General features: G+C 37.8%; 1 protein-coding gene across 1 annotated transcript in view; it reads left to right on the top strand.

Annotated features, from left to right (window-relative positions):
- Positions 1-6,028: 6,028 nt before the first annotated feature.
- Positions 6,029-24,157, top strand: part of WDR17 (WD repeat domain 17) — an 80,569-nt gene continuing 62,440 nt past the window's right edge. Inside the window, exons 1-6 of the mRNA XM_015813940.1 lie at positions 6,029-6,094; positions 12,649-12,777; positions 14,741-14,924; positions 15,903-16,133; positions 18,816-19,067; positions 19,570-19,692. Of these exons, the coding sequence (XP_015669426.1) occupies positions 6,029-6,094; positions 12,649-12,777; positions 14,741-14,924; positions 15,903-16,133; positions 18,816-19,067; positions 19,570-19,692 (985 nt within the window). The remainder of the gene's footprint in view (positions 6,095-12,648; positions 12,778-14,740; positions 14,925-15,902; positions 16,134-18,815; positions 19,068-19,569; positions 19,693-24,157) is intronic.

Raw genomic sequence — 24,157 nt, 5'->3', positions numbered from 1 at the left:
AACATCAAATTGCAATCTTGATTACTGAGGAATTTGTGTGAGACATTACAACTCAAATCTGAAAGGACAGAACTTGTACTTTGGCATTTGGTATCATTGTGATCAGAATGAGGCATATATCATAACATTCTCTCCTCTAAAGTTTATTAAATGCCTAATGCTAGGTATTTTAGGTACTGCTGTAGACTTATGTCTTAACCCATAGTAGTGCCCTATATAGCAAATGTGCCAAAATTATAGTTGTTCATATTTCTGTATACTAATCTTCCTGCTAAATAAAATTAGCTTGATTCCAATCTTACAAAATATAACTATTTGATGGAGGTAAAACTATCCTAAATTAGGCTACAGAATATTCTGCCTCATCACAAGAAAAAAAATCCTCCAGAGCAGAAAACCTGGCATATAAGCAACATTTACACAAAATACACTAGCCAATTTTGTCAGTTAGCTATCCAAAATCCACACCCCAAATATACCTATTTGTTTTTCATTACTACTTTAGTTTCATTCAAATATTGTATATTCTGATAGGAATATTTTAGAAGTTAGGGCTGCTTTATTCTGGCTTTTGAAGCATGTATCCTGTTTCATTTTTGGATTTGTTTATGAAAGTTTCCTTTTCTTAACATTTATTTACATAAGGTTCTGCACTGTAACAAGTCCTGAAGTAATGTAAGCATTCTGAAATTACATAATTGGAAATATTGATTATTTAGGAACTTTATTCCATTGAAAGTTCAAGCTTGTGGATTCCTAAGATTTAATTCAACAAATTTGAGGAGAACTAACTGGAAAGAAATCATAGGCATATATCATTTGTTAGTTTTATGTAGAGTTAATAGCCTTTAGCTTCCTCATATAGACTGCTAAAACTGTTATAATGGTATTAGCCGCTTGCTCTATATGTTCAAAAGCTGATTATACATGATTAAGCTCTAAAATAACTTTCAACAGCCTATCTGCAGAAATATTGAACTTCAGTTTAAAACAGAGGTCCCCAACCTTTTTGGCACCAGGGACCGGTTTCATGGAAAACAATTTTTCTATGGATGGGGGAGGGGGAAGTTTCAGGATGATTCAAGTGCATTTTCTAAATAAACAAATAAATAAATAATGCACTTTATTTCTATTATTGTATTAGATTAGACCAGTGACTTTCTGCTTCTAAGAAAATGGGAAGGAAAAGAGACAATCCTAAACTCAGCCTTACAGCAAAACCCTCTCTCATTGCAAGCTGGTTAGGAGCGCTTGTCTTGCAAACTTGGAGAGCTGCACGAAGAAAGGAGGAACATACACATATACACCACACACATACACAAATACATCAAATTAAACCTCAAAAAGCAGGCAGGATGTTGCCAAAACATGAGGAACCTGGGGCATCAAAATAAAAGCAAAAAACTCCAGTTGAAGTGCAACGGAGCCCAGTGGTCTTAGACAAGAGAGAGAATCCCTTAAGGTGAAAGGTAGCTTCTCCCTACCCCCATTTGGACCCTGAGAAAGACACCCTCACACACACATACCTTGGGAGGGTTCTTCCTCCAATGAGGCTTTGGGGGAGCCCCCGGTTGCAAGCTGGGCTGGCGCACATTTGTCTTGCAAACTTGAAGAGTAGCAGAAAGGGAGTATGAGCCCAGTTGGAGTCCAGGAGGGGTAGAGGAGGGAAGTGAGGAAGAAGAGGAGGAAGAAGAAGCAGCAGGAGGAAGAGGGAGCAGGACCAGGAAGAGGAGGAGGCAGAAGGAGAGATAGCAGAACAAGCAGGAGGAGGGAGAGGAGGAAGGATGCAGAGCTCATATGTTGCAAACCAGTTGCAAGCGGAGCTGTCAAAGGACCTTGCACTGAGCAAGACGGCTTCTGCCCTGCCACTCTCCCGCCCCTGCCCAGACCCCTTCAGACTTGCTGCATTCCTGGAGGTGGAAGACTTGCTTTCAGCGCACCTCCAGCTGTGCGACCTGGTTCTAAGTGCCCGTGGCCGAGTCCCGGTCCGCAGACTGGGGGTTAGGGACCTCTGGTTTAAAAAATAAAGGCATAATCTATACCAAGATTTGATAGAAACTGATCTTAAATAAAATTTTATATGTGTATAACATGTAAAATGCTTGTGATGTGAAGACTTATAATTCATATATAATTTAGGAGAAAAAAAACAGTTTTTATAATGTGGACAAATTTGAGCTGGGGAATTGCTTTCTTTTCATCTTACCTATTGGTGTCATTGGGATCTCTGGTCATATAAAGCAGAAATGCAAAATATGGGCTTCTGAGTTAAATATTCTATCACTATACTGATACTATTTAAAGAAGTAAGCAGCTAGCATTAATAGTGGATTAGATTTGTTTTGTGTGTCTTACTTGAAGACAGTTATATTCAGAAGTTGAACTATATACTAGGAACAAATAGATTTTCCCATTCATTTGTCTTGGGATTTTGAATATGGAAAACAAGTTAAATTTGCTTAGACCACAGGTCGGCAACCTGCGGCTCCGGAGCCGCATGTGGCTCTTTGAGCCTTCCCCTGCGGCTCCCAGCCTCCTCTGCCATTTGCAGAGAGAGACAGAGAGAGGCACTTGCGCTTCCCTTCTCTCTCTCTCTCTCTCTCTCTCTCTCTCTCTCTCTCTCTCTCTCTCTCTCTCTCTCTCTCTCTGTGTGTGTGTGTGTGTGTGTGTGTGTGTGTGTGTGTGTGTGAAAAAGAGAGTGGACTCACGGTGTTCTCCGAGGAGCTGAAAAGCTTATTGGGCGGAGCTCCTCCCTTTGCTGCGTCTCTGCAGGAAACAGGAAGCAGGAAACAGGAAGCAGGAAGGGCAGGAGAGAACTAGCTAGCCCAGCTATGCTAACTCAGGAATTCTGGGAGTTGAAGTCCATGAGTCATAAAAGAGCCGAGGTTGCCTACCCCTGAGCTTGTTGAAGAACAGCTTGAAGCCAGCTTGCCAGGTAAGCAGAAGATCAGAGAGAGGGAGAGAGGGAGAGGGAGAGGAGAGAAAGAGAGAGAGGAGAGAGAGAGACAGAGAGAGACCCTTTTGACATCTAAAATGAAGCTAACACTGCATATATCCCTTTTTACCTTTATATGTGTGTGTGGGGGGGGTGTACACACACACACACACACACACACACACACACACACACACCTATAATAAAGGTAAAAAAGGATATATGCAGTGTTAGCTTCATTTTAGATACCTAAAGGGTTTTGCGGCTCCCAGTGTTTTGTTTTCGGTGGGAAATGGGTCCATGTGGCTCTTTGAGTGTTTTGGGTTGCCTACCCCTGGCTTAGACTATGGTAGTGATTCTTTAAAAAGAAGTAAGAAACTATTTAGAGCAAACTAAACAGAAGATGCAGGGGTGTCAAACTCAATTTCATTGAGGGCCACATCAGCATTGCAGTTGCCCTCGGGGGGGGGGTAGGTGGGTGTGGCCAGGTTGGGTGCGGCCTACTGGGTGGGTGTGGATGGAGTGGGTGTGGCCTACTGGGTGGGCATGGCCAGTTCTACATCGTTCGCGTCAAGGATGCCTGTGGGGGCCTGGGCAGGAGTGGGACTGATCTGAGGGTCTCTGGCAGAAGGGGGTGGGACTGGGGCAAGCGCAAAGGCATGGTCTATTTCTTCATTCCTCAAAAGGGTGACACCTCCCCAGCATGCACCCAGGGGGCGGGGGCTCACTGTTTCCAGATGGCCTTGTGGAGCTAAGACTGAATGTGTTTCAGTATAGATGGCCACCACAAAATTGTACATTGGCTCCCGGCTGGCCTGGGCCAGGGCCAAGGCAGCGGGGGCCGTTCCCTCATTGTTTCCAGGATGGCTTCACGGGCCACATGAAACCACTTTGTGGGCCGCATCCGGCCCCCGGGCCTTGTGTTTGACATGTCTGACTTAGAGCATTATATACTTAAAATATCAATACATGTATAATTTGCTTACAAGTTCAGTTTATGCTCAGATTCTAAGAATTTTTTTTAGCAAGTAATTTCAGTAAAGTTCAAAAGTCAGAAGTCTAGTGCTTCATTCCTTAACACTGCTTTTAACACAAATTTGTATTTAAGTTGGAACAAGTCATTGCATATCAAGAATGAACAATAACAAACTTGTTTACAAAGTTTTTTTGTGAAGTTTAAACTTATAACTTTAATGTTACCTCTTAAAACTGAGTTAGTGGGGAACCAGACTTCCACCAAGGATAGCCCAATTCAAGTAGAAACCATTATAATTCAATCTGTTACCACTCTTGGTGCAAAATGACAGAGAGTATTCTCTTTCCTTGATATGATGAAATGCGGAAACTGTGGCAATGCTTTTATGAACCACTGAAAACAGGCTGTAGACTATATTAAAAATATACACCTACTTTGTGATATTCATGAAAAGATTAGGTGGCTTCAGTGCTTTATCGGATCAAGGAAAAAGAACATTGATCACCATTTTGACTTGGATAACTTTGCCAGCCAGCCAACCAGCCACATTTTAAGTATTATAACAGGTTATTGTCTGTCAAAAACCAATTTAAGTGGGAAATAAGAGTTCTATAGTATCAGTAGTATATTTCCTAGACTATAATTTTAGTAATTTTTATGTACAAAGTCTTTTTCATAAGTTATTTGGTTTTCTGAGTACAGGTAATCCCCGAGTTACGAGCGTTCACTTAACGCTCATTCAAAGTTACGTGATGAGAGCTCCCTAGTGCTTATGAGCAAGTCCCAAAGTTGCGAATATTGCAGCACCATGGCAGTTGTTTGCCTTTACGAGTGACCGCAGTGGCTCTGCAACATTCACCCTGGTTATTCCCTCCCTCCCCACCCCCGGCCCGGGTCTCCCTAGGCACCAGGCCTTCAATAATCACCCTGCAAAGATCGAGATCCTTTGCTTTCTTTGCTGTCCAGGCCTTCGGTGCATTCGCAGAGAATGGAGGCCTAAAGTAATGCAAGATCACGCGAGATCAGTGGGGTGAGATCTCACACTACTGATCTCGCGTGATCAAATGGATTTGAGGCCGGGGAACGCTTCCGTGCACCCCGCATGGCCCGATCCGGGTTCCAGAGGCCTTTTCCAGGCCGCTGTGGCCTGGATTTGAGACTGGCGAACACTTCTACGCACCCTACGTGGCCCGATCTGGGCTCCGGAGACCTTTTCCAGACCACTATGAACAGATTTGAGGCCGGCAAATGCTTCCGCGATCCCCCCTTGGCCCGATCGGGGCTGGAAAAGGCCTCTGGAGCCCGTATCGGGCCGTGGGGGAGGTCACGGAAGCGTTCCTTGGCCTCAAATCCAGGCGGCAGCAGGAAGCGCAGCAAAGAGGAGTCGGATCTTTTCCAGATGAGTCTGACGCAGCAGGAAGGGAGGGGGAAGCATGCGGTACCTTAGCGGGTCGGGGAGGCCTTGGGGGCCTGTTCCACTAGGCCCTCCATGGTCTTCCCCACCCTGAGATACCTCATGTGTGCGTTTTAATGATTGAGGAAGTGATCTCATACTTCAAACGAGATTCACTCTATGAGCTTTCGAGTTATGAGTGGAATGGGCAGGCTCCATTACACTTGTAATTCAAGGACTACCTGTACTATGGCAGTAATTGTATCCATATGTCAAGTAAATAAGTTTTTAGTATACGGATATCAAGATGGTAGACACTGCAAGAGATAAAAGAAGATGCTGCTATTGAAGCCACAGTATTGTCCAATGTTAAAGTTGGCTAGGTGGGTTTATTGGGACTTGGTTGGAGTGTATACTCACACTTACTGGGAAGAAGATCCATTGGGCTCAATAGGACAAACTTGGGTGGCATTTTATAGTCTAAAACAAGTACAATAGTAATGTTAGTTATAATTTAGTTTCATATACTATTTAAATGCAATATCTTGATATTTATTTTATTTACATTTCTTAAAGATTTAGCTTGAAGCTTGTTATAAAGCAGTTTATTTCACAGAATAGAGGATTATTTCTGTGTAGTCTCAGTAAATTTTCACACAGAATCCATGTTGCATTAGCATTATTCAAGTGCTTGGTAACCTAGTCATCATCTTTATTTTTTACTATGGCTTGGATAACTTGTATTTCACATTGGTTTGATGAAGAAGATTGGTATGAGGAACAACAAAGAGTAAGGTGTTTTCTTCTATTTGTTTTTCAGTTGCTTTGCCTTTTGTCTCACTGCAGCTTTTTGTTTCGTTGTGTATTCTGGGCACAATCTGCATTTTGCAATGCAGTGATTGGATCAGAAATATTTGAGAACTAAAACCAGATCATTGTTTTGTTTTTGTTTTTCATTGCAGTAGAGTATGCTGGGGAAATAGTTAAGAAATGGTTGTATTTTCTGTGGTTACATATCTTAAGAATACAGTGTATTTTTAAAATACCTGTTTTATTTAGATGGATGAAATGACATAAAATACCTAAGAAGTAAATGAGAAGAGTTTATGGCTTAATTGGATATTAAGCTTGTTTACAAAATTTTACTGATGGTATTTTGAAGGCTGCTTTATTCTTTAACAGTATTTTACTATAAGAAATACCGTTGCTATGGCAATCTTTGTACAAAGGAAAACATTTAAAAGATAATGCACACTTTCATTTTATTATATTAAGTGATATTATCATTTTTATAAGTTTAAAATAAGGTAAATGTTTTCAGATAGTAAAGAGAAATCTGCATTTTGGTGCACTGGGGCATGTGTGATCGTGAGTTGCATATATAATACTGCACACGTTGCTGAAAGGTGTGTCTGAAGACCCTTTTGTTAGTATAACCTATCTCACATCTGTGTGTGTATTCTGAACAAAATAAAAGAAACAGAAGAAATAGGAAACAATTTAATAAATAATGGAAAAAATACTTAAATTCTATTCATTAATATTTTCATCAATTCTCTTCCTAGCGTCTTTTTTTTACAGAGCTTATGGGAAGCATTATCAAGATGCTCCTGCTATCTTTCATTTAGATAGCAAGGAGAGGCTTTTTAACCTCAGCAAGGTGGTATCATTATTTGACTTCAAATCACAATCTGGATAGTTGAATGAATCAGATGGAGACATGATTGGTATGAACAGGCAAAAAATATTCAGTTTTTTTCTCTCATTATAAACAATGTAATATATTCACCTGCTTCTATGTGCTGTGTACATAGATAGGTAAGATGGGCATTACTCACTAAGGAATTCAAGCCTAAACTTTGGTGTGCAACACCCTATAGCATTGTCTTGAGGGAAGAAGTTGAAACAGTTTATGTCCAGGATGTGAGGGGTCTGTAGATATTTTCACAGCCCTCTTTCTGGCTCAGGCAATATACAATATCCTCAATGGAAGGCAGGGTGTTAGCAATTGTTTTTTCTGCAGTTCTAACTATTCGTTGAAGTCTATGTCTGTCTTGTTTGGTTGCAGATCCAAACCAGACAGTTATAGAGATACAAATGACAGACTCAGTCATTCCTTTGTAGAATTGTATCAGCAGTTCCTTGGGCAGTCTGAGCTTTCTGAGTTGGTGCAGGAAGAACAATCTTTGTTGTGCTTTTTTGATGACATTTTTGATGTTAGGTGACCATTTTAAATCTTGAGATATATAGAACCTAAAAACTTGAAGGTCTCTATTGTTGATACCGTGTTGTTTAGTATTGTAAGAGATGGTAGAATAGGAGGGCTTCTCCTAAAATCTACTATCATTTCTATAGTTTTGAGTGCGTTCAGTTCAAGATTGTTCCAGATGCACTACAAGGCTAATTATTCAACTTCCCATCCCAGCGCAGATTCATCATTGTCTCAAATGAGACCAATCACTGTTGCATCATCTGCAAACATCAATACTTTAACAGACGGATCCTTTGAGATGCAATCAGTGGTATATAGAGAGAAGAGAAGTGGAGAGAGCACACAGCCCTGGGGGCCTCTGTGCTAGTTGTACAGGTATCTAACATGATTTTGCCTAGCTTCACCTGCTGCTTCCTGTCTGTTAGAAAGCTTATGATCCACTTACAAGTGTGGCTGGACACAACTAGCTGAATCAGTTTAATTAGAAGAATATCTGGAATGATGGTATTGAATGGCGAGCTGAAGTCTACAAAAACGACCTTTGCATAGGTCAGTGGTGGGGAACCTATGGCATGGGTGCCAGAGGTGGCACTCAGAGCCCTCTCTGTGGGCACTTGCGCTGTCGCCCCAGTCCTGGGCCTTCAGCTGGGTTTTATAAAACCTTTTCGCTTTAGGCCTCCGCCGTTGTGTGCAAAAAAAAAAAAAGTTTAAATCAGTCAATTTCAACTTCTCGCAGGAAAAAAAAAGATCTTGCAAAGTTGAAATTGATTGATTGAACTTTTTAGTCCCACCCAGTCTGCCATTACCACTCCAGCCACGCCCACCCAATTGGCCACGCCCACCCAATTGGCCACACCCAGCCAATGGGCCACACCCACCCGGCACTCGATGCATAAGTGGGTTTTGGGTTGCAGTTTGGGCACTCGGTCTCTAAAAGGTTCGCCATCACTGGCATAGGTCCTTGGAGATTCAATATTTGCTAGTTTGTGTAAGTTTCACTTACACTACTATAAAATAAATTTTTGTTGTTTGGGGGTACAATTCAAGATTATTATTAATAATAAAAGTTCATAGAATTTAAAAGGCTTGAATCCTGGTTAATTTTCAGAACATATAGAATGTGATGAATCGGGAGAAATCATGCTGCAAGTCTTTCTTTATTGGAAGATGAATAATCTGAGTCTTGAACAAGCCTTCTCTGTGGTGGCTGCTACTAATAAATATTCATATAATAAGTTAAATATCGGTCTTCTTTCAAATGACCTATCCTGTATTTTACTATTCTGCTGTTATTGCTTAATTTAAATAAAGCCCATATTATTTCCTATTTAGGGTAATAAGTGAATTTTGCATTCTTTTGCCTTGGAACACCTAGTAGATAAAAGGGAAATGGAAAATGGAAAGACTTACCTAGCATGGTGAACTGGACTTTCATTGTGGAGGAAAGGGGAAAACGTGCTCCTTTTCCACATCATATCACACCAAAATAAGAGTATGGCCTATCTACTAACTGGGTAATTTGTGAACTTCTCATAAGGGAAGGAGTGTAAAAAAGTCTCACAGTGCTTGACTTGTTATACTGAAGCATTGATTCCTTGTTAGAATGCAGTACTGTCAATTTAATAGGAATACTTTCCAGTTTGGAAGATCAGGAATTTACTATGGTTCTGTTTAAGTTACTTTTGTTTTAATCCTTTGGAGCAAGTGTGTTATACTCTAGTCTTAAGACATTTAAAAAAAAATTCGTTGTGATTAATTTAACTTTAATAAATTGTCTGCTTTATACATTAAAATTATGTCAAAACTGTTAATTTTACCCATCTGTTCCAGATCACATGAACAACTGATAATCCATTGTCAAGAATTACTCATGCACTTCTGAGATTACATTGTTTTATTAAAGGCATGGGTCCTAGTTCTGAGAAGATATATGCTTGGTAGCCTTTGATATAGCGGAGTGAATTATAAGCAGAGTGAATATTTTATGTAAAAAATGTTCTGGCATGAGAAATTGAAGAGTCAAAAAAGATCTCTGGCTAAAATCACCAAATGCCAGAGCTTGTCAGAATAAATAATATATTGTTCTACAGCTTGGATCAGTTTAAAGCAGATCTATATGATAGTATATACTGTGCAGAAATAATAACTATATTTTGAATATTGTTCACATTAAAAATGTCCAGAGTAGTTCCCTTAATGAACTAACAACAGTTTTTAACATCAAATAAGCAGCTAATATGAGATAGTATTCTTTCCTTTTGACAAAAAGGTAAATTCTTGGAGAATTTGATAAAGAGTACTTCATTGAAAACATGGTAAAATTGTAGCATAGAACACAATATTACCTCTGTGTATGATTAGACATATTCTAGTCGCCAGTTATAGTTTACAATTAACTACTACATGTTTAATTTTAAAAAAGACATATTTCTCTAGGCACAGCAGATATTTTTACTAATAATATTGCAATGGTGGTATATGAAGTTAAAGTGTATTTTGGAAATAAAGCAAAAATTGTCATTCTAAAAAGGCACACTTGCTCATTGAAATGGTATGTCTCAGAGGACCAGTAGTTCCCAGGCTATTGATATGGCTTGCCTGTACTTCACAAATGCGTGCACTTTTCTTTAGCATCTTCTTTAGTAAGTCAGTATTATTACAATTTATGGTAGAATTAATATCTTCAACAAGTAAAATGCTTTTGATTTTATAGCCAAACTGAGACTGCATATCTGGAATCTGCAGGGTTTTAGAAAGGAAGTAGAAATCCTTAAATGGCTTACATAAAACATCTGTATGAAGGCAGGAGTAACTTAGTCAATTAGCAACAAAATTTTATTATACCAGTTCATTTTATAAAAACATATATCTACATAAGAAATTTGAAATAACTTTTGTAGTTTTATTACTTTTCTTTATTTAGGAAACAAGAAGGCCTTAACATATTACTACTACTGATGCTACATTTTTTCCTTTTTTTCTTTTTCATTTTCTTGGTATAAAAATGTCCTTTTATCAGTTTTGTATTTATGTGTTATGAGTGTAGCAAAATACTTATTAATATATGCAACTCTACAGATAACACAAAATATTTATTTGAAGTACTGAGGTTCAGTTTATAAGACTGTTTATAAGATGAAGTTCAGTTTATATTTCAAAAGTTATGCCTGTTTTATGATTTATGCAATTGTTGAAAGAAAAATCAGGTCTAGTTCCAAGCCGGGAGAAAATATAGAGGCTGACTGCTTAGGAAAGAAGGTTCTTGTTTATTGATGAGCAGAACCACCAACAGTATGTAGTTCTGGGACAGCTGACAAAATGGCTGAGTGAGTGGATGGATCTTTATAGGGTTCTATTTGAAATGCTCCAGGAAGTTATGCAATGTAGTGAGTCTTGTGTCTTTTGCTATTCTAATGGGGAAGTCCTTTTATGTATGCCCTGTCCTTAGAATTTGGGTGGGGGATGTAAATTCTTAATCCCATCAACTCCAGCCTTCTGTGGGTAGAGGCGTTTTGTTCATAAATATATTGGCCAAGTCTTCCTGAATGGATGAGAAAATCTGCATTCCTAAAGGCCAGCCTCTTCAGGTTTCTTAGTCTGAAGCTGTCTTCCTATGGTAGAGAGACTCAGGTGCTTTCTGCCTTTTTTCTTCATTTCTCATTTGGGAAAATATAATATTCTGCCTCTTTTTAATATTAAGAATAAAGAATATCTTAATCTGGGGAGGGGGGCTTCCTACACTATATGTAACTTTGACTATAGCTAAAACCTAGTATGAAGTTATAATGTTGAGTAGTAATTCAAGATTTGTGGTCTATTTGATTTAAATATTGGGTTCGAACCCATTTTTAAAAAAAATCATTTGGTAAATTTTCAAATATTTACAGTTCTCTGAAATAGTTCTTTCATTATGTGTTTAGAACTTAGTACCATTCACATATCAAAAACCAACAGTCCATTCAATTCAGTTAACACATTTATAATAAATTATAGTATCAGATTTATTTCACTTTACCATGATATCTAACTATTGGGTTATAAGGGAAAAATAACAAATTGTGCTCTCATTTGTTTAAATAAATATTTCTCCTGGCTTTCTGTTTAAATAACCCCAGCGTTTATATGAAATTATCAAGTGTATACTATAAAAATCAAATAAATATAGTTTGTCTTGTTGCTTTATTTTCCACAATGAGGAAGGAAGGTTAAAGGAGTCTAAGAACAGAACAGTATTTTGGGGTTTTGGACTGACAAAACTTAATTGGATTTTGCAGATTTCTTCATTAAAGTGTGTGTTATCATTAAGAAATAGTTGGCTACTCTGGCATAGGGAATATTTTAACTGCTCACAATTGGGAACCATAAGGCACTACCTCCAAGGTTCTTTCTATAGTACCACATTAAATTAAGGATTTGTTGATTATACATGCATTCTTTACTTTAAATTTCTTTTCTTTCTGTGAATTTCAAGCCAAAAGTGGACTTAGTATTTTCCTTTAGTGTTAGGTGACCAAATCTAATAATGGATGAAATGAACTCAATGCAGTTAGATAGTATGTAAAAGTTCATATGGGTGTACAGTATATTCTATTTTTACTTAGCAGCTGCTAAAATTCTCCTATGAAAGGAATAATTGCTTATGTTTAGCATTGAGTTTTCTGGTGTTTTAAAAAACACAGTGTTCTTGTGTGCATGTATAAGGATTGATAAAAATTAATAGGACATTCACTTTTCAGTTTAAGTGTAATAAAAAACTTCAATGAAATAGTTTTTAAAAATGTGTGTGTCAAAGTGAAGATGTGCCTTTTGTATGAGCAGCTGTTGGTGGAATGCGTCTGTACAGTAATTATCCCTGTTTTATTCAAAAGTTGAATCTTTAATTTGCCATTTCTACATTCTCTTGAATTGAAGGCCTAATAATCATGAGCATATATAGAACTTAATATGATATTGTATATAAATGCAACTTTTATAGATCTTAAATATGATTTATAGAAAATGAATAACTGAAGTATTTGTCTTGAAGTCATTTCCTGAAAATCCTTGTTTAATACTTTCCAAATGTAAGTTTTACATATTTCAGTGGGATTTACTCCAGACTTGTTTATTAGATTTCTCTTTTTATTTTTTAGGCAAAAATGGCACAGGTTAAGCAAGTGGGTCTATTAGCAGCTGGCTGTCAACCATGGAATAAAGATGTATGTGCAGCTAGTGGGGATAGATTTGCCTATTGTGCAACCCTGGCTATTTATATATATCAGGTGAGAAACAATTTAGATTTTCTTTCTATGTTTTTCTTTTCTTGCTAGTATACAAGTATTTAGTATACTGTTTTATAATTTTATATTTTATAATTTTTAAAAATAACTGTTGCTAAAATTATCCTTGATCATTTAGACATTTTTTTCAATCCATATTATTTCTGTAGAAAATATTATAATAATACCAATTTAAAATGCATCCTATTTTAGTAAGGAGACTCTTCTGAACCATGTGACTAGTTCTGCAGAATGAATGAGAAACTTAAAATAGGTGAACTAAAGGTGAGCTATCTCTTTCTGTTTCTGTAATCTATACGGCTCAGGACCACACTTTGAGTCTCTGAAAAGATATTCTAGAACAGGGGTGTCAAACTCAATTTCATTGAGGGCCGTATCAGCATTGCGGTTGCCCTCGGGGGGCCGGGTGGGTGTGGGCTATTGGGTGAGCATGGCCAGCTCTATATCGTTCACGTCAAGGGTGCCTGTGGGGGCCTGGGCAGGAGTGGGACAGATCTGAGGGTCTCTGGCAGAAGGGGGGGACCAGGGCAAGTGCCAAGGCATGGTCCACTGGAGGAGCCTCACCATTTCTCTCAGGCCATACGGGGGGCTGGATGGTGGTGCGGGCTACCCAGAGCCCTGGGCAGCAGAGGTCAAACACCCAGCCTGGACCTTGAGCACCTGCGGCACCAAGCCCAGCCCCACTTCCCCAAGGGGGCACCCAGCTGCACTTACCTCCTCCTCAAGGCTGCTGCTGCTGTGCTTGCTCTCCTTAGCCAGGTTGCTCATGATGGGTTCAAGGGCAAAGTCAGAGGGAGGCCCATTCCCTCTCCATGGGAGGAGACCTGGCTTTGTATCCAAAGCTTCCTTAGCAATAGGATAGGAGACCCCCAGGATAGGCCAGAAGGAGGGGGCAAGGGGATGGTAAAAGGGCAGCAGGGCAGGACTAAGGCAGAACTTCCCTCAGGCCCTCCCTCTCCTTCTTTCCTTTCTTCCTTCCTAAGTACAGAGTGGTGGGAAAATATTTGAGATGAGGGAGGGAGAAAAACAGGCAAGAAATGCAGCTGGGGAGGTGTCACCCTTTGTGAGGAATGAAGAAATGCACCATCGCCTGGAAATGGCCAGCAAATGGCCCTCGCCTACTTCACATATTTGGCTTGATGGGCTCCAGGGGAGGGGTTTCGTCAGGCAGCGGGGCGCTCTCCTCACAGCATCGAGAGGTTGAGCTGGGCAGTGCAAAGCTCGCCAGCTTTGCACCTTGCTGCCTGCTGAAACTGGGCAGGCTGGGGGCTAGGCAGCATTGCACTTCTTATCAGTTTCGCGCCACCCGGCTCAGCTCTTGGCGCTGTGAGGAGGGCGTCCCACTGCCTGCCGAAACCGGGTAGGCTGGGGGCTGGGCGTTGTCATGCTTCTTTTGGGATTTGCGCTGCCTGGCTTAGCCTCTTGGCGCTGTGAGGAGAGCCCCCTGCTGCCTGCCGAAACCCCTCCCCCAGAGCCCATCAAGCCGGATATGTGAAGTAGGCGAGGGCCATTTGCTGGCCACTTCCAGGCGATGGTGCATTTCTTTATTTCTCACAAAGGGTGACAGCTCCCCAGCATGCACCCAGGGGGTGGGACCGATGCAGCAGGGGCTGGTTCCTCGCTGTTTCCAGACGGTTCAGCATAGATGGCCACCACAAAATTGTACATTGGCTCCCGGCCAGCCTGGGCCAAGGCAGCGGGGGCCATTCCCTCACTGTTTCCAGGATGGCTTCGTGGGCCACATGAAACCATTTTGCGGGCCACATCTGGCCCCCGGGTCTTGTGTTTGACATGTCTGTTCTAGATGATGCAGAGAAAATAGAGAAAGGAATGTTTCCCCAGCAAAATAGATTCTATGCTATTTAATTTTAATATTTATTAATATAGAAAGATAAATATTTGATGTAAAAGAATTTAATTCTTTTTTGGATTTTTAAATTTTTAGTTGGATCATCAGTATAATGAATTCAAGTTATGGGCAATTATGTCTGAACACAAGAAGATCATTACAGCTATTTCTTGGTGTCCCCATAATCAGGATCTGTTTGCAAGTGCAAGTGCAGAAAACCTAGTAATAATTTGGAATGTGGCTGAACAAAAAATTGCTGCCAAATTGCACAATACAAAAGGTATGATATAAATCAAATCAAATATTAACATTTATTTACAGCAAAAGCTGTCATGTGCTATACACCATGGCTTTAATGCAAAGTTACTCTTCTGATTTAAAGAAATTTGATTCAGCAAAAGAAACTAAAAAAAAGGAATGAGAGAACGTGACTGTTTTTTCCCCTAGTGGGACACTGAGCAGGATATACAGATGGCAATTAGAAGTCAAGTAATTTATCTCTTAGCAAAAGCTAGGCTTGATCAGTTTGCATAAAAAAAAGAAATTCTATAAACAGAATGCATCTTTTGCATGTAACTTTCATTCAGAATAATATATTCAAGAACCTATCACTGCCCTGGTATACTATTATTATTATATGATAAAAAACAAGAACCTCCCTTCCCCCCCTGTGCTGATAAATAGTCATGTTTATTTTTGGTAGGATAATACGAAATAAAACAATTATGATTGTTTTTCATTATACAATATAATGTTGTGTTTTATTACTGTGCTATAGAAATATTCACTGTAATTGATTCCTGATTCTGAACTTTTTGATGTATTTTCTTATAATATTATTTGGCAGTAAAGTATAGATCTTTCCTCTGCCTGTCTACTCACAGCATCTGTTTTGCATCCAACTCCTATAGAATGGTTACTTGAAATTTAACAGTCATGAAAAGTGCTATTTTTTTTAATCTCTTCAAAATGCATTTTGCTTGGAAATCTCAAGTTAAGCTATATCTCAGAATTTATAGCAAAGCAGAAATAATTGTGAACTGGTATTTATTTAAAATCATAGACCTAATTTTCTTTGTGTTTTATTTAATAAAGCTGGTATATTTAGACAATATATCTAAAAGATTGTTTCCTATCTGTAATTTCCTAAGAGAGAAGTTACAAACTCTCTTTAGTAGTGTGAAAAAGAGGGTGCTTGGTTCTGGAGATTTGGAAACATGTGTTTTTCTCAATTATTTGATATCTTTTTATATTTCAGGTATTCCTGCGTTTCTTAGTTGGTGCTGGAATATAGGTGACGCTGTTGCATTTGCCTCGCATAGAGGTCCATTGTATATTTGGACATTTTCAGGGCCAGAGAGTGGTGTAGTGGTACATAATGAAGCTCACAGTTTTATGTCAGATATTTGTCTGTTTAGATGGCATCCCAAGAGAAAAGGAAAAGTAGTGTTTGGTCATACTGATGGAAGTCTTTCTCTTTTTCAGCCAGGTAAGAAACTTTATGCCAAGGCAAGAGTCAATGCATCTGATTAGAGCAAAGAAAGCTATTATTACAAGAGAATTTCTTAGATGGTTTCTTTTTTTCAAATTTTATTCCCTTCACTCAAAATCCCAATGCCATGTATTTTTACAATCATTTTAGATTAAGATGTCACCAGATTTCAATAGTCTAATAGACTTCACAAAATATGGAAAGCCAGTAGCATATATGCTTACTGTCAACATACTGTCAAAATATATACAAATAAAATGTACAAATAAAAATGTAATTAATTGGCTGTTGATATTGACAGTGATGATGTATAATGTTGGAGAAGGCTCTTGAGAGTCCCTTGGACTGCAAAGAGGTCAAACTGGTCAATCCTAAAGGAAATCAACCCTGACTGTCCTGTGAAAGGACACTGATACTGATACAGTATACTGATACTGAAGCTGAGGCTAACTTTGGCCACCATTGGAAAAGACTCTGATGTTGGGAAAGATTGAATGCAAAAGGAGAAGGGGATGGCAAAGATTGAGATGGTTAGGTAGTTTCATCAACACAATGGTCATGAGTTTGGGCAGACTCAGGGAGGCAGTGGAAAACAGGAGGGCTGGCATTCTGTGGTGTATGGGGGTTGCGAAGAGTCGAGCATAACTTAGCGACTGAACAGCAGCAACAATTGACGGTGAAGCAAGAGAGCTAGTTAGATATAGTGGTTAATGTGCCAGATTAGAAACTGGAGGATCAGGAATGCTAATCCTGCCTTAGATCAGCTGGGTGACCTTGGGCCAGTGATTCTCTCACAGCCATAGGAAGAAGGCAATGATCAACAATATCTGAAAATCTTGCCCAAGAAAACTGCAGTGTCTAGTCCTGTAGTTGCTAGCAGCCAACATTGACTCAAAGGCACATATGCATAAAATCCACTTGACAATGAAATTAAATTCGCCTTATATGATCATTTGAGTTGTGTGTTTTCTTAATATGCATTAGAATGATTTGGAAATAGTGCATATGATAGCTTATATTCCATAACAACTTAATTTTAACTATTTTCTCAGGCAACATTTTTTCTTATGCCCATATTCTTCAGTATTCTGAAATAGAGGAATGCTTACTAAAATCATCTGAATTCATTTGTTCTCGTCCGGTACAAAATGGATGCATTTCTATATTTGAGTTCTTACATATAATCTTTTTATAACATATTGATTTATGTATTTTTATTTATTTAAAACATTTATTTAGCCTCCCATCTTATAACCAACTCTTGGGTGGCTCCCAATCTAAAGGTACAACATACAAAACCATATCAAAATTATAAAACCATAAAACATATTAAAACATTAAAACAGAGATGTGTGATCACATTTTTCTTTATTATTAAAGATAATCTGTCTTTTTAGATACAAACATCTGGGAGGAAATATGTAGATTTGATAGAAAAAGTCAGATATCCTGCATGATTTGAAATCATGTTATGTTAAAAATAGACTTATAATAGATAGAAATGTAAAAATACTACTATTTCAGGATTCAATTTCTAAATTGCCTGTAATCTAGATTAGTAGGTAATGAAGCACTGTTTAAGTGTGATAGTCCCTTGAAGAGGAGAGGATTGCATATGAAACTACCTTCTTCCATTAACATATGTGTACATATTGTATTAGGGATAGAAATTCCCCACATGTAGCAGGAAGAATACATTGCAAATATATAGTAAAATAAAATAAAATAAATAGGGGAAAAATCATGCAAATGTAACATGCTGCTGCAGAATTGCGTGTGTTAATGTGTGTCTACTTTAAACTAACTAAGGTATTAGTTAAAAATTAAGTGATTGTACTTTCCCATCATGAACTTAGCATTAGCAAGTATTGTTTTGTCTATTCAAAATAAAAAACAAAAAAACCCTCCAAACTCTTTCAGTGCTGTAATTTAAGACTGAGTCATTACTAAATAAGTAATGGATGCAAGGATGTCTTTTAATTATTAGTATTTAGCATTTTATTCGACATGTTTTCTTTATTTTAACTAATTAGATCTCTATAGCAACTACCACCAATGGAGACATCCAAGAAAAAAAGGGCAATAAGGTAGACAGACGTATGTCCACAATTGAGCCCAAAATTTCTGTTGCTTAGTGAGATAGTTGTTAAGTGAAATTTTACGACCTTTCTTGCCACAGTTGTTAAGTGAATCAATGCAGTTGTTAAGTTAGTAAATACAGTTGTTAAGTAAATCTGGCTTCCCCATTGACTTTGCTTATCAGAAAGTTGCAGAAGGTGATCACATGACCCAGGACACTGCGACCCTCCTAAATATAACTCCTCATAGTTGCTGAATGTTGATCACGTGACCATGGAGATGCTGCAATGGTCGTGAAAAATGATCATGTCACTTTTTTCAGTGCCACTGTAACTTTGAATGGTCACTAAATGAACTATTATAAATTGACGAGTACCTACACTAAGCCTTCTATATTTTCAGCATGGAAGTTCATAATGTTTACTTGACTGTTATTCTGTTGGGACATGATTTGGAGGAGAAACCAATTCAGTGTATATTGAAAATTAGTTTACATATTTATATTTCAAATGTATGCAAGTATAACTATTTGAACACAGTGATTCTGTATAGAGAATTTTTCTCTGTAAATGGATAAATTGCATATTTTTATTTTTCAAGGTTGTAAGTGTCAGAAACATGTTCTGAGACCAGAATCACTTGAAGGGACAGATGAGGAAGATCCTATCACCGCTCTGGAATGGGACCCTCTGTCAACAGATTATCTTCTTGTTGCAAATTTGCATAATGGAATCCATCTTGTTGATTCAGAATCTTTCTCCTATATCACAGCCTTTAATCTTCCTAGTGCAGCAGCATCTGTGCAGTGCTTAGCTTGGGTTCCTAGTGCACCTGGAATGTTTATCACTGGAGGTACAAACATTTTTTTCCCATTTATATTATAGTAACATAGTACGCAGGGTACACAACAAACTTTTTTATGTCAGTAGATTAACTTTGTTACCAAATTATCAAACTAATTGCATAATTAATGTAAAAGCAAGGATAAATCTAATATTTTAAAATGCTAGTTAGTTTTCTGACATCACTATCATTTCCTTCACAATGAAAGCTTTTCTCTCATTGTCTTTTTCCTTACCTTTAGTCTGATTCTAGAAAATAAAATCTGATGGGAATTCAGAATGTTGGGTAAAAATTGGCATTAAGTGGACAACATGTACATTGGGAGAGAAATTGCATTAGCTGGATAATATTAAATGACACTGAAAGCAGAATTTTCCTACCATATTTCAGTCTCTATTTCTGAAGTCATGCTTAATGCTAATTAAAAATCCAATTAGATTTTTGACTTTTGTTTTTAATTATTGCACTGTATTATTTTATTAAAAATTAAGTTAATCTTTTTTTAATATAGATTCTCAGATTGGTGTATTGCGTGTCTGGAATGTATCACGAACAACACCAATAGATAATTTTAAGTTGAAGAAAACGGGTTTCCATGGCCTACATGTACTTAGTTCTCCTCCAAAGAAGAATAGTAAGTATACATATTTGTTTTTTGATTTGAACATATTCATGGAAAGCTGTGTGCCAGATCAATGAACCTAACATTTAGCTCGTAAGTGGTTCTGTATGGCAACAAAATATGGACCAATTAATGTCTGATAGTTCTTTTGAAACAGCCAGAACTTGCATGTAAAGCAGTTCTTAGAGTCATTTAAAGGCATTATACATCTTCCTCTTGTAATATATCAATAAGATCATTAAAAATCAAATTCCTTATTACAGGTGAGACACCCAAACTAAATAAAATGTAATCAAATATAGAGAACACAGTTATAAAATATAATATTTAAAATAGAATAAGTCATATGAGATAAATAATCTTGCATTAATTTACTACATCAATACCAATACTGTATGTGAGTTTTACAAATTGCAAAAACAAATTTTGCAATGGTGAAAGTTACCTTAGAATCCTTATCTGCCAGTAAAAATGGAACATAAAATTTGTCAGTCTATCCTGGAAATGGGGTTAGAAGAACTGCTAATAGGTATGTCTCAATGAAAAATGCAATACAACAGAATATGAGTATTGTACTCTATTACCTTCTTAAGTATTGCAGAGCCATTCTGCATATGGTATTTTATGAAATGTTTCACTCAGATGTGCTGTTCATATAACATTAAACTATAATGTTAGAAAGCTATTGAATTTAACTTATCAAAATGCTTTCGGATAGTAACATTTATTGATCACTGTGTACAGCATCGTACATTTTGTTCCATCTTGTCTCTGAAAGGTCTACCACACAAAAGAAAAAGAAATGTTGCTTTGTTGTGCTTGTATTGCCACTTGCATTTTAGGCAGCCAAAATCTTAGGGAGCTCTGCAGTTTCCAGAAACAAGACCAAGTAGAGAACACACAAACAACTATCAACAAATATTCAAAGGTATAAAATTCACAAGAGAAAATAACAACCCACAATCCTTCCTGGATATCCTCATTAGCAGAGACAGCAATGGCAAACTAGAAATATTAGGTTATCATTAAACCACACATACCAACCAAGTGCTCCACTATCAAAGGAACCACCCAACATCCCACAAAAGAAGCTGTGTAAGAACACAATTCAGATAAGCACAAACTCATTGCAGCAACCCTAAACATCAGGAAAAGAAAACATCATCTATACAACATCTTCCAATAAAATGATATTTACACAACTTAATTAAAAAGTGCCTGACAACTCAACTCAATATAGCACAATCAATACAAACTGTGAAAATGATAACACCACCATGCAGTATATCAAAAATATCTCAGAGATTTCCGGTTTTGCATCACAGCAAGACAGATGCAGGAAGGCAGCACGCTGCCTTCCGTGCCCAATTTCTCCCTGTTGGGGGCCCTAAAAGGGGCTAAAGTTACCCAGAAGAGGCAATAAAAAAGGAGAGACGGCGGTCTTTCCATTCGATCCAAGGAAAGCCCTCCAAACCAGCAGGAGAAAGACTGGCTACATTCCTGTGGCCAGCCATTAGTTGCTAACAACTGAAGAAGAAAAGCACTAATTAGCATCGTAAATAGCATGTTTGGAACTGGGTGAGAATATTGATCCTTTCTTTACTAATTTACAACTGAATTTCCTGGGAAAGGCTCCCAAGAAGCTAAAACCTCTGAATGTGAACGGAAGCGGCATTTTAATTTCTTTTATGGGAGACAGAAATACATAATACTGAAGTGGAAGTAAAATAAAGCTACAGTTTTGATAAATTTGAGACCTGAGAAAATTTTTAAGATTTTCTCTTTGAAAAAAAATATTGAGGTGAAATATAAGAAATCAATCTTTTGTCTTAAGAATAGAAAATGGATTTTGAATGACATCTAGTGGTGGATTTGAGTTTAGCACTACAACTAGCTTCTTGCCTGCTTGGTGATTCCTAGCTTAAGGGAGAACAGCTGGCAATAAAGGAAAATATTTTGGCATACTTATCACCCTGACCTTCTTGGACTATAAACATCTATTGAGCTTGGACTTTTAATCTCAAGAACTATTGGGAGAGAAAGAAAAATTTGACTTTTGACTACGTTTGGCTGGGAGAGACTTTTGAGCTGTTTTCAGGATGGTTGAACATTTTGAATACTTTGAACATTGTGGATTACAACCTTGCCTGACCAACAATTCTTGGACACCTGAGACAAAGGATCACTACAAAATATTGCTTTTAAGATTGGACCCATATTCTGGAACCTATTGGATTATAAAGGTTACACATAAAGACCAGAAAACTAGATGAAACTTTGTTCTACTCTTATTAAGATTGGTAATACTAGAGCAGGGGTCTTCAAACTTGGCCCTTTTATGACTTGTGGATTTCAGCTCCCAGAATTCTTCAGCCAGCGTGCCTGGCTGAGGAATTCTGGGAGTTGAAGTCCACAAGTCATAAAAGGGCCAAGTTTGAAGACCCCTGTACTAGAGGATCTCCAGGAATGATGTCTCAAGAAAAAATAAACACCTTTCAGAAGGAAATATACTCTATGCTACAACTAATTCAACAAACAATTGTTGCACACAAAGAGGACACAAAAAGAAACCATAATGAGACTAAAAACAATTTAGCTAATATAAATGAGCAAATCTCCAAATTAAATTTACAACTAGAAAATTCCCAGACAATGACTACAAAGTATGAACAAATAAACCAGAAATCAGAAGATGAAGCAGAGGAAATGGACCTGGAGACGGAAGAGATAAAAGAAGGGAAATACAAACTACCATGTACATATAAAATACTGCAAAACTTAGCCATAACAATGAAAATGGAAAAGACGCTTCACCCCTTAGGTCTGCAAAATATATCTGATGATAAGGAAGAAGATTTTTAAAAATGGAATATAGAGCTGTCAGGAGAAATGTCACAACAAAAAAATGAAAAGAGAAATTGAGGGAGAAAAAGTGGGAGTTCCTTAAGGAATATAAATGGGCAGAATCCCTCCCCCCAAATACCCTATCTAAATTGTCTTCCTCATGTCAAGCAACTTTTACAAAAATGGAAAGAAATTCCTGGGTTATTTAATTGCCTTGGCTAGGAAAGCTACTTGGCAAAGAAAGAAAGAAAGCGAGAGTTAGATTTAAAAAACAGAGGATTTGACCTATTAGAGGGGGCATTACATGTTTAAACATGTTAATATGATTAAGAGAACAGATGACCCTTAGATATAATTAGACTTTTATAATAAAAGATATGATTTAGAATTAAAATAGCAATCTTTTTTTCTTTTTCTTGATATGGGAAATATGAAAATAAGAGGATTACTGGTATGAAACATTTAGCTATATAAATTAATATTGAGAAAACCATAACTAATATTTCAAATACTGATGGGAAATCAAACCTTAACAAGAGCATGAAAACAGGATATTGATTTATGAATTGATATTGTTATTTGTACAATATTAGTAAAATATGATGAGGATGTTTATAGCTAAACTTGTATACATCAATAGTAGCAAGAATTGTAACACTGTAATGAGGGAAAAATGGAAGAAATATGGAGAAGAAAGGATCAGGGAAAAAATACTGGATTGTGCAGTACTGAACAGATTTATATTGAAGAAGTTAATGTTAAATATGTGAACCCAGACAACATGTTGTTTACTAAGCACTAAAGATTGTAATTTTAAAAAATCAATAAAACATTAAAAAAATATCTCAGAAACCACCAACAGACTATTACAACCACATGGTATCAGTGTAGCACACAAACTAACTATGGCCCTCAAAAACATCCTAAGTAAACCAAAAGCCCCAGAAGAGTCGTCTACAACTTGTGTAAGGATTTCAACAGCCAGTATATAGAACAAATAGACAGGAGATAAATAGAGCATACCCATGAATACCAACTAGCGGTCAGAAGACATGATGAAAACTCCTTAATTTCACAACACATGGACCGACTTAATCATAGTTTCAACTGGGAAACTGTGACCATCCTAGACCAAGCCAAGTCCAAAAACGCTAGAAAATTCCTGGAAGCCTGGCACTCTGACAAATTGGCCTTCAACAGGTACATAGATATAAACAACATCTACTGTATACTATATACCATTCAAAAAAGGCAATCAACAAGCCAAAAAGGGAACAAAAAGACCACAACTTCTCCTCACCAGCAATCAACACCCAGATGAGCACAGATTAACACTAAGATTAATATTAGACCAACAATTAAGAAGCATGCAAGACCCCAGTTAAGGAGCTGCCAAACAAGTTAACAGTAAACAGCTGAACCAAATTACTACCAAGACCCAGGGCTTTTTTTCAGCCGGAACGCGGCGGAACCGCGTTCCGGCACCTTTTTCCGGGCCGGCCGCACCGGAAATAGCCCCTCCCACACCGGAAATAGCCCCTCCCAAATTTTACTTGCATTCCTGTTCTCTAAAGGGGCGGTCCTAGGGTTTGATGAGGGCGTGGCCAGGTTTGAGTTCCGCCACCTTTTCTCC

Source organism: Protobothrops mucrosquamatus, unplaced genomic scaffold, assembly GCF_001527695.2.
Source record: "Protobothrops mucrosquamatus isolate PMUCROS unplaced genomic scaffold, P.Mucros_1.0 scaffold204, whole genome shotgun sequence".
NCBI lineage: Eukaryota > Metazoa > Chordata > Lepidosauria > Squamata > Viperidae > Protobothrops > Protobothrops mucrosquamatus.
The sequence above is the reverse complement of the archived record's forward strand: the minus strand, read 5'-3'. Positions and strand labels throughout refer to the sequence as shown.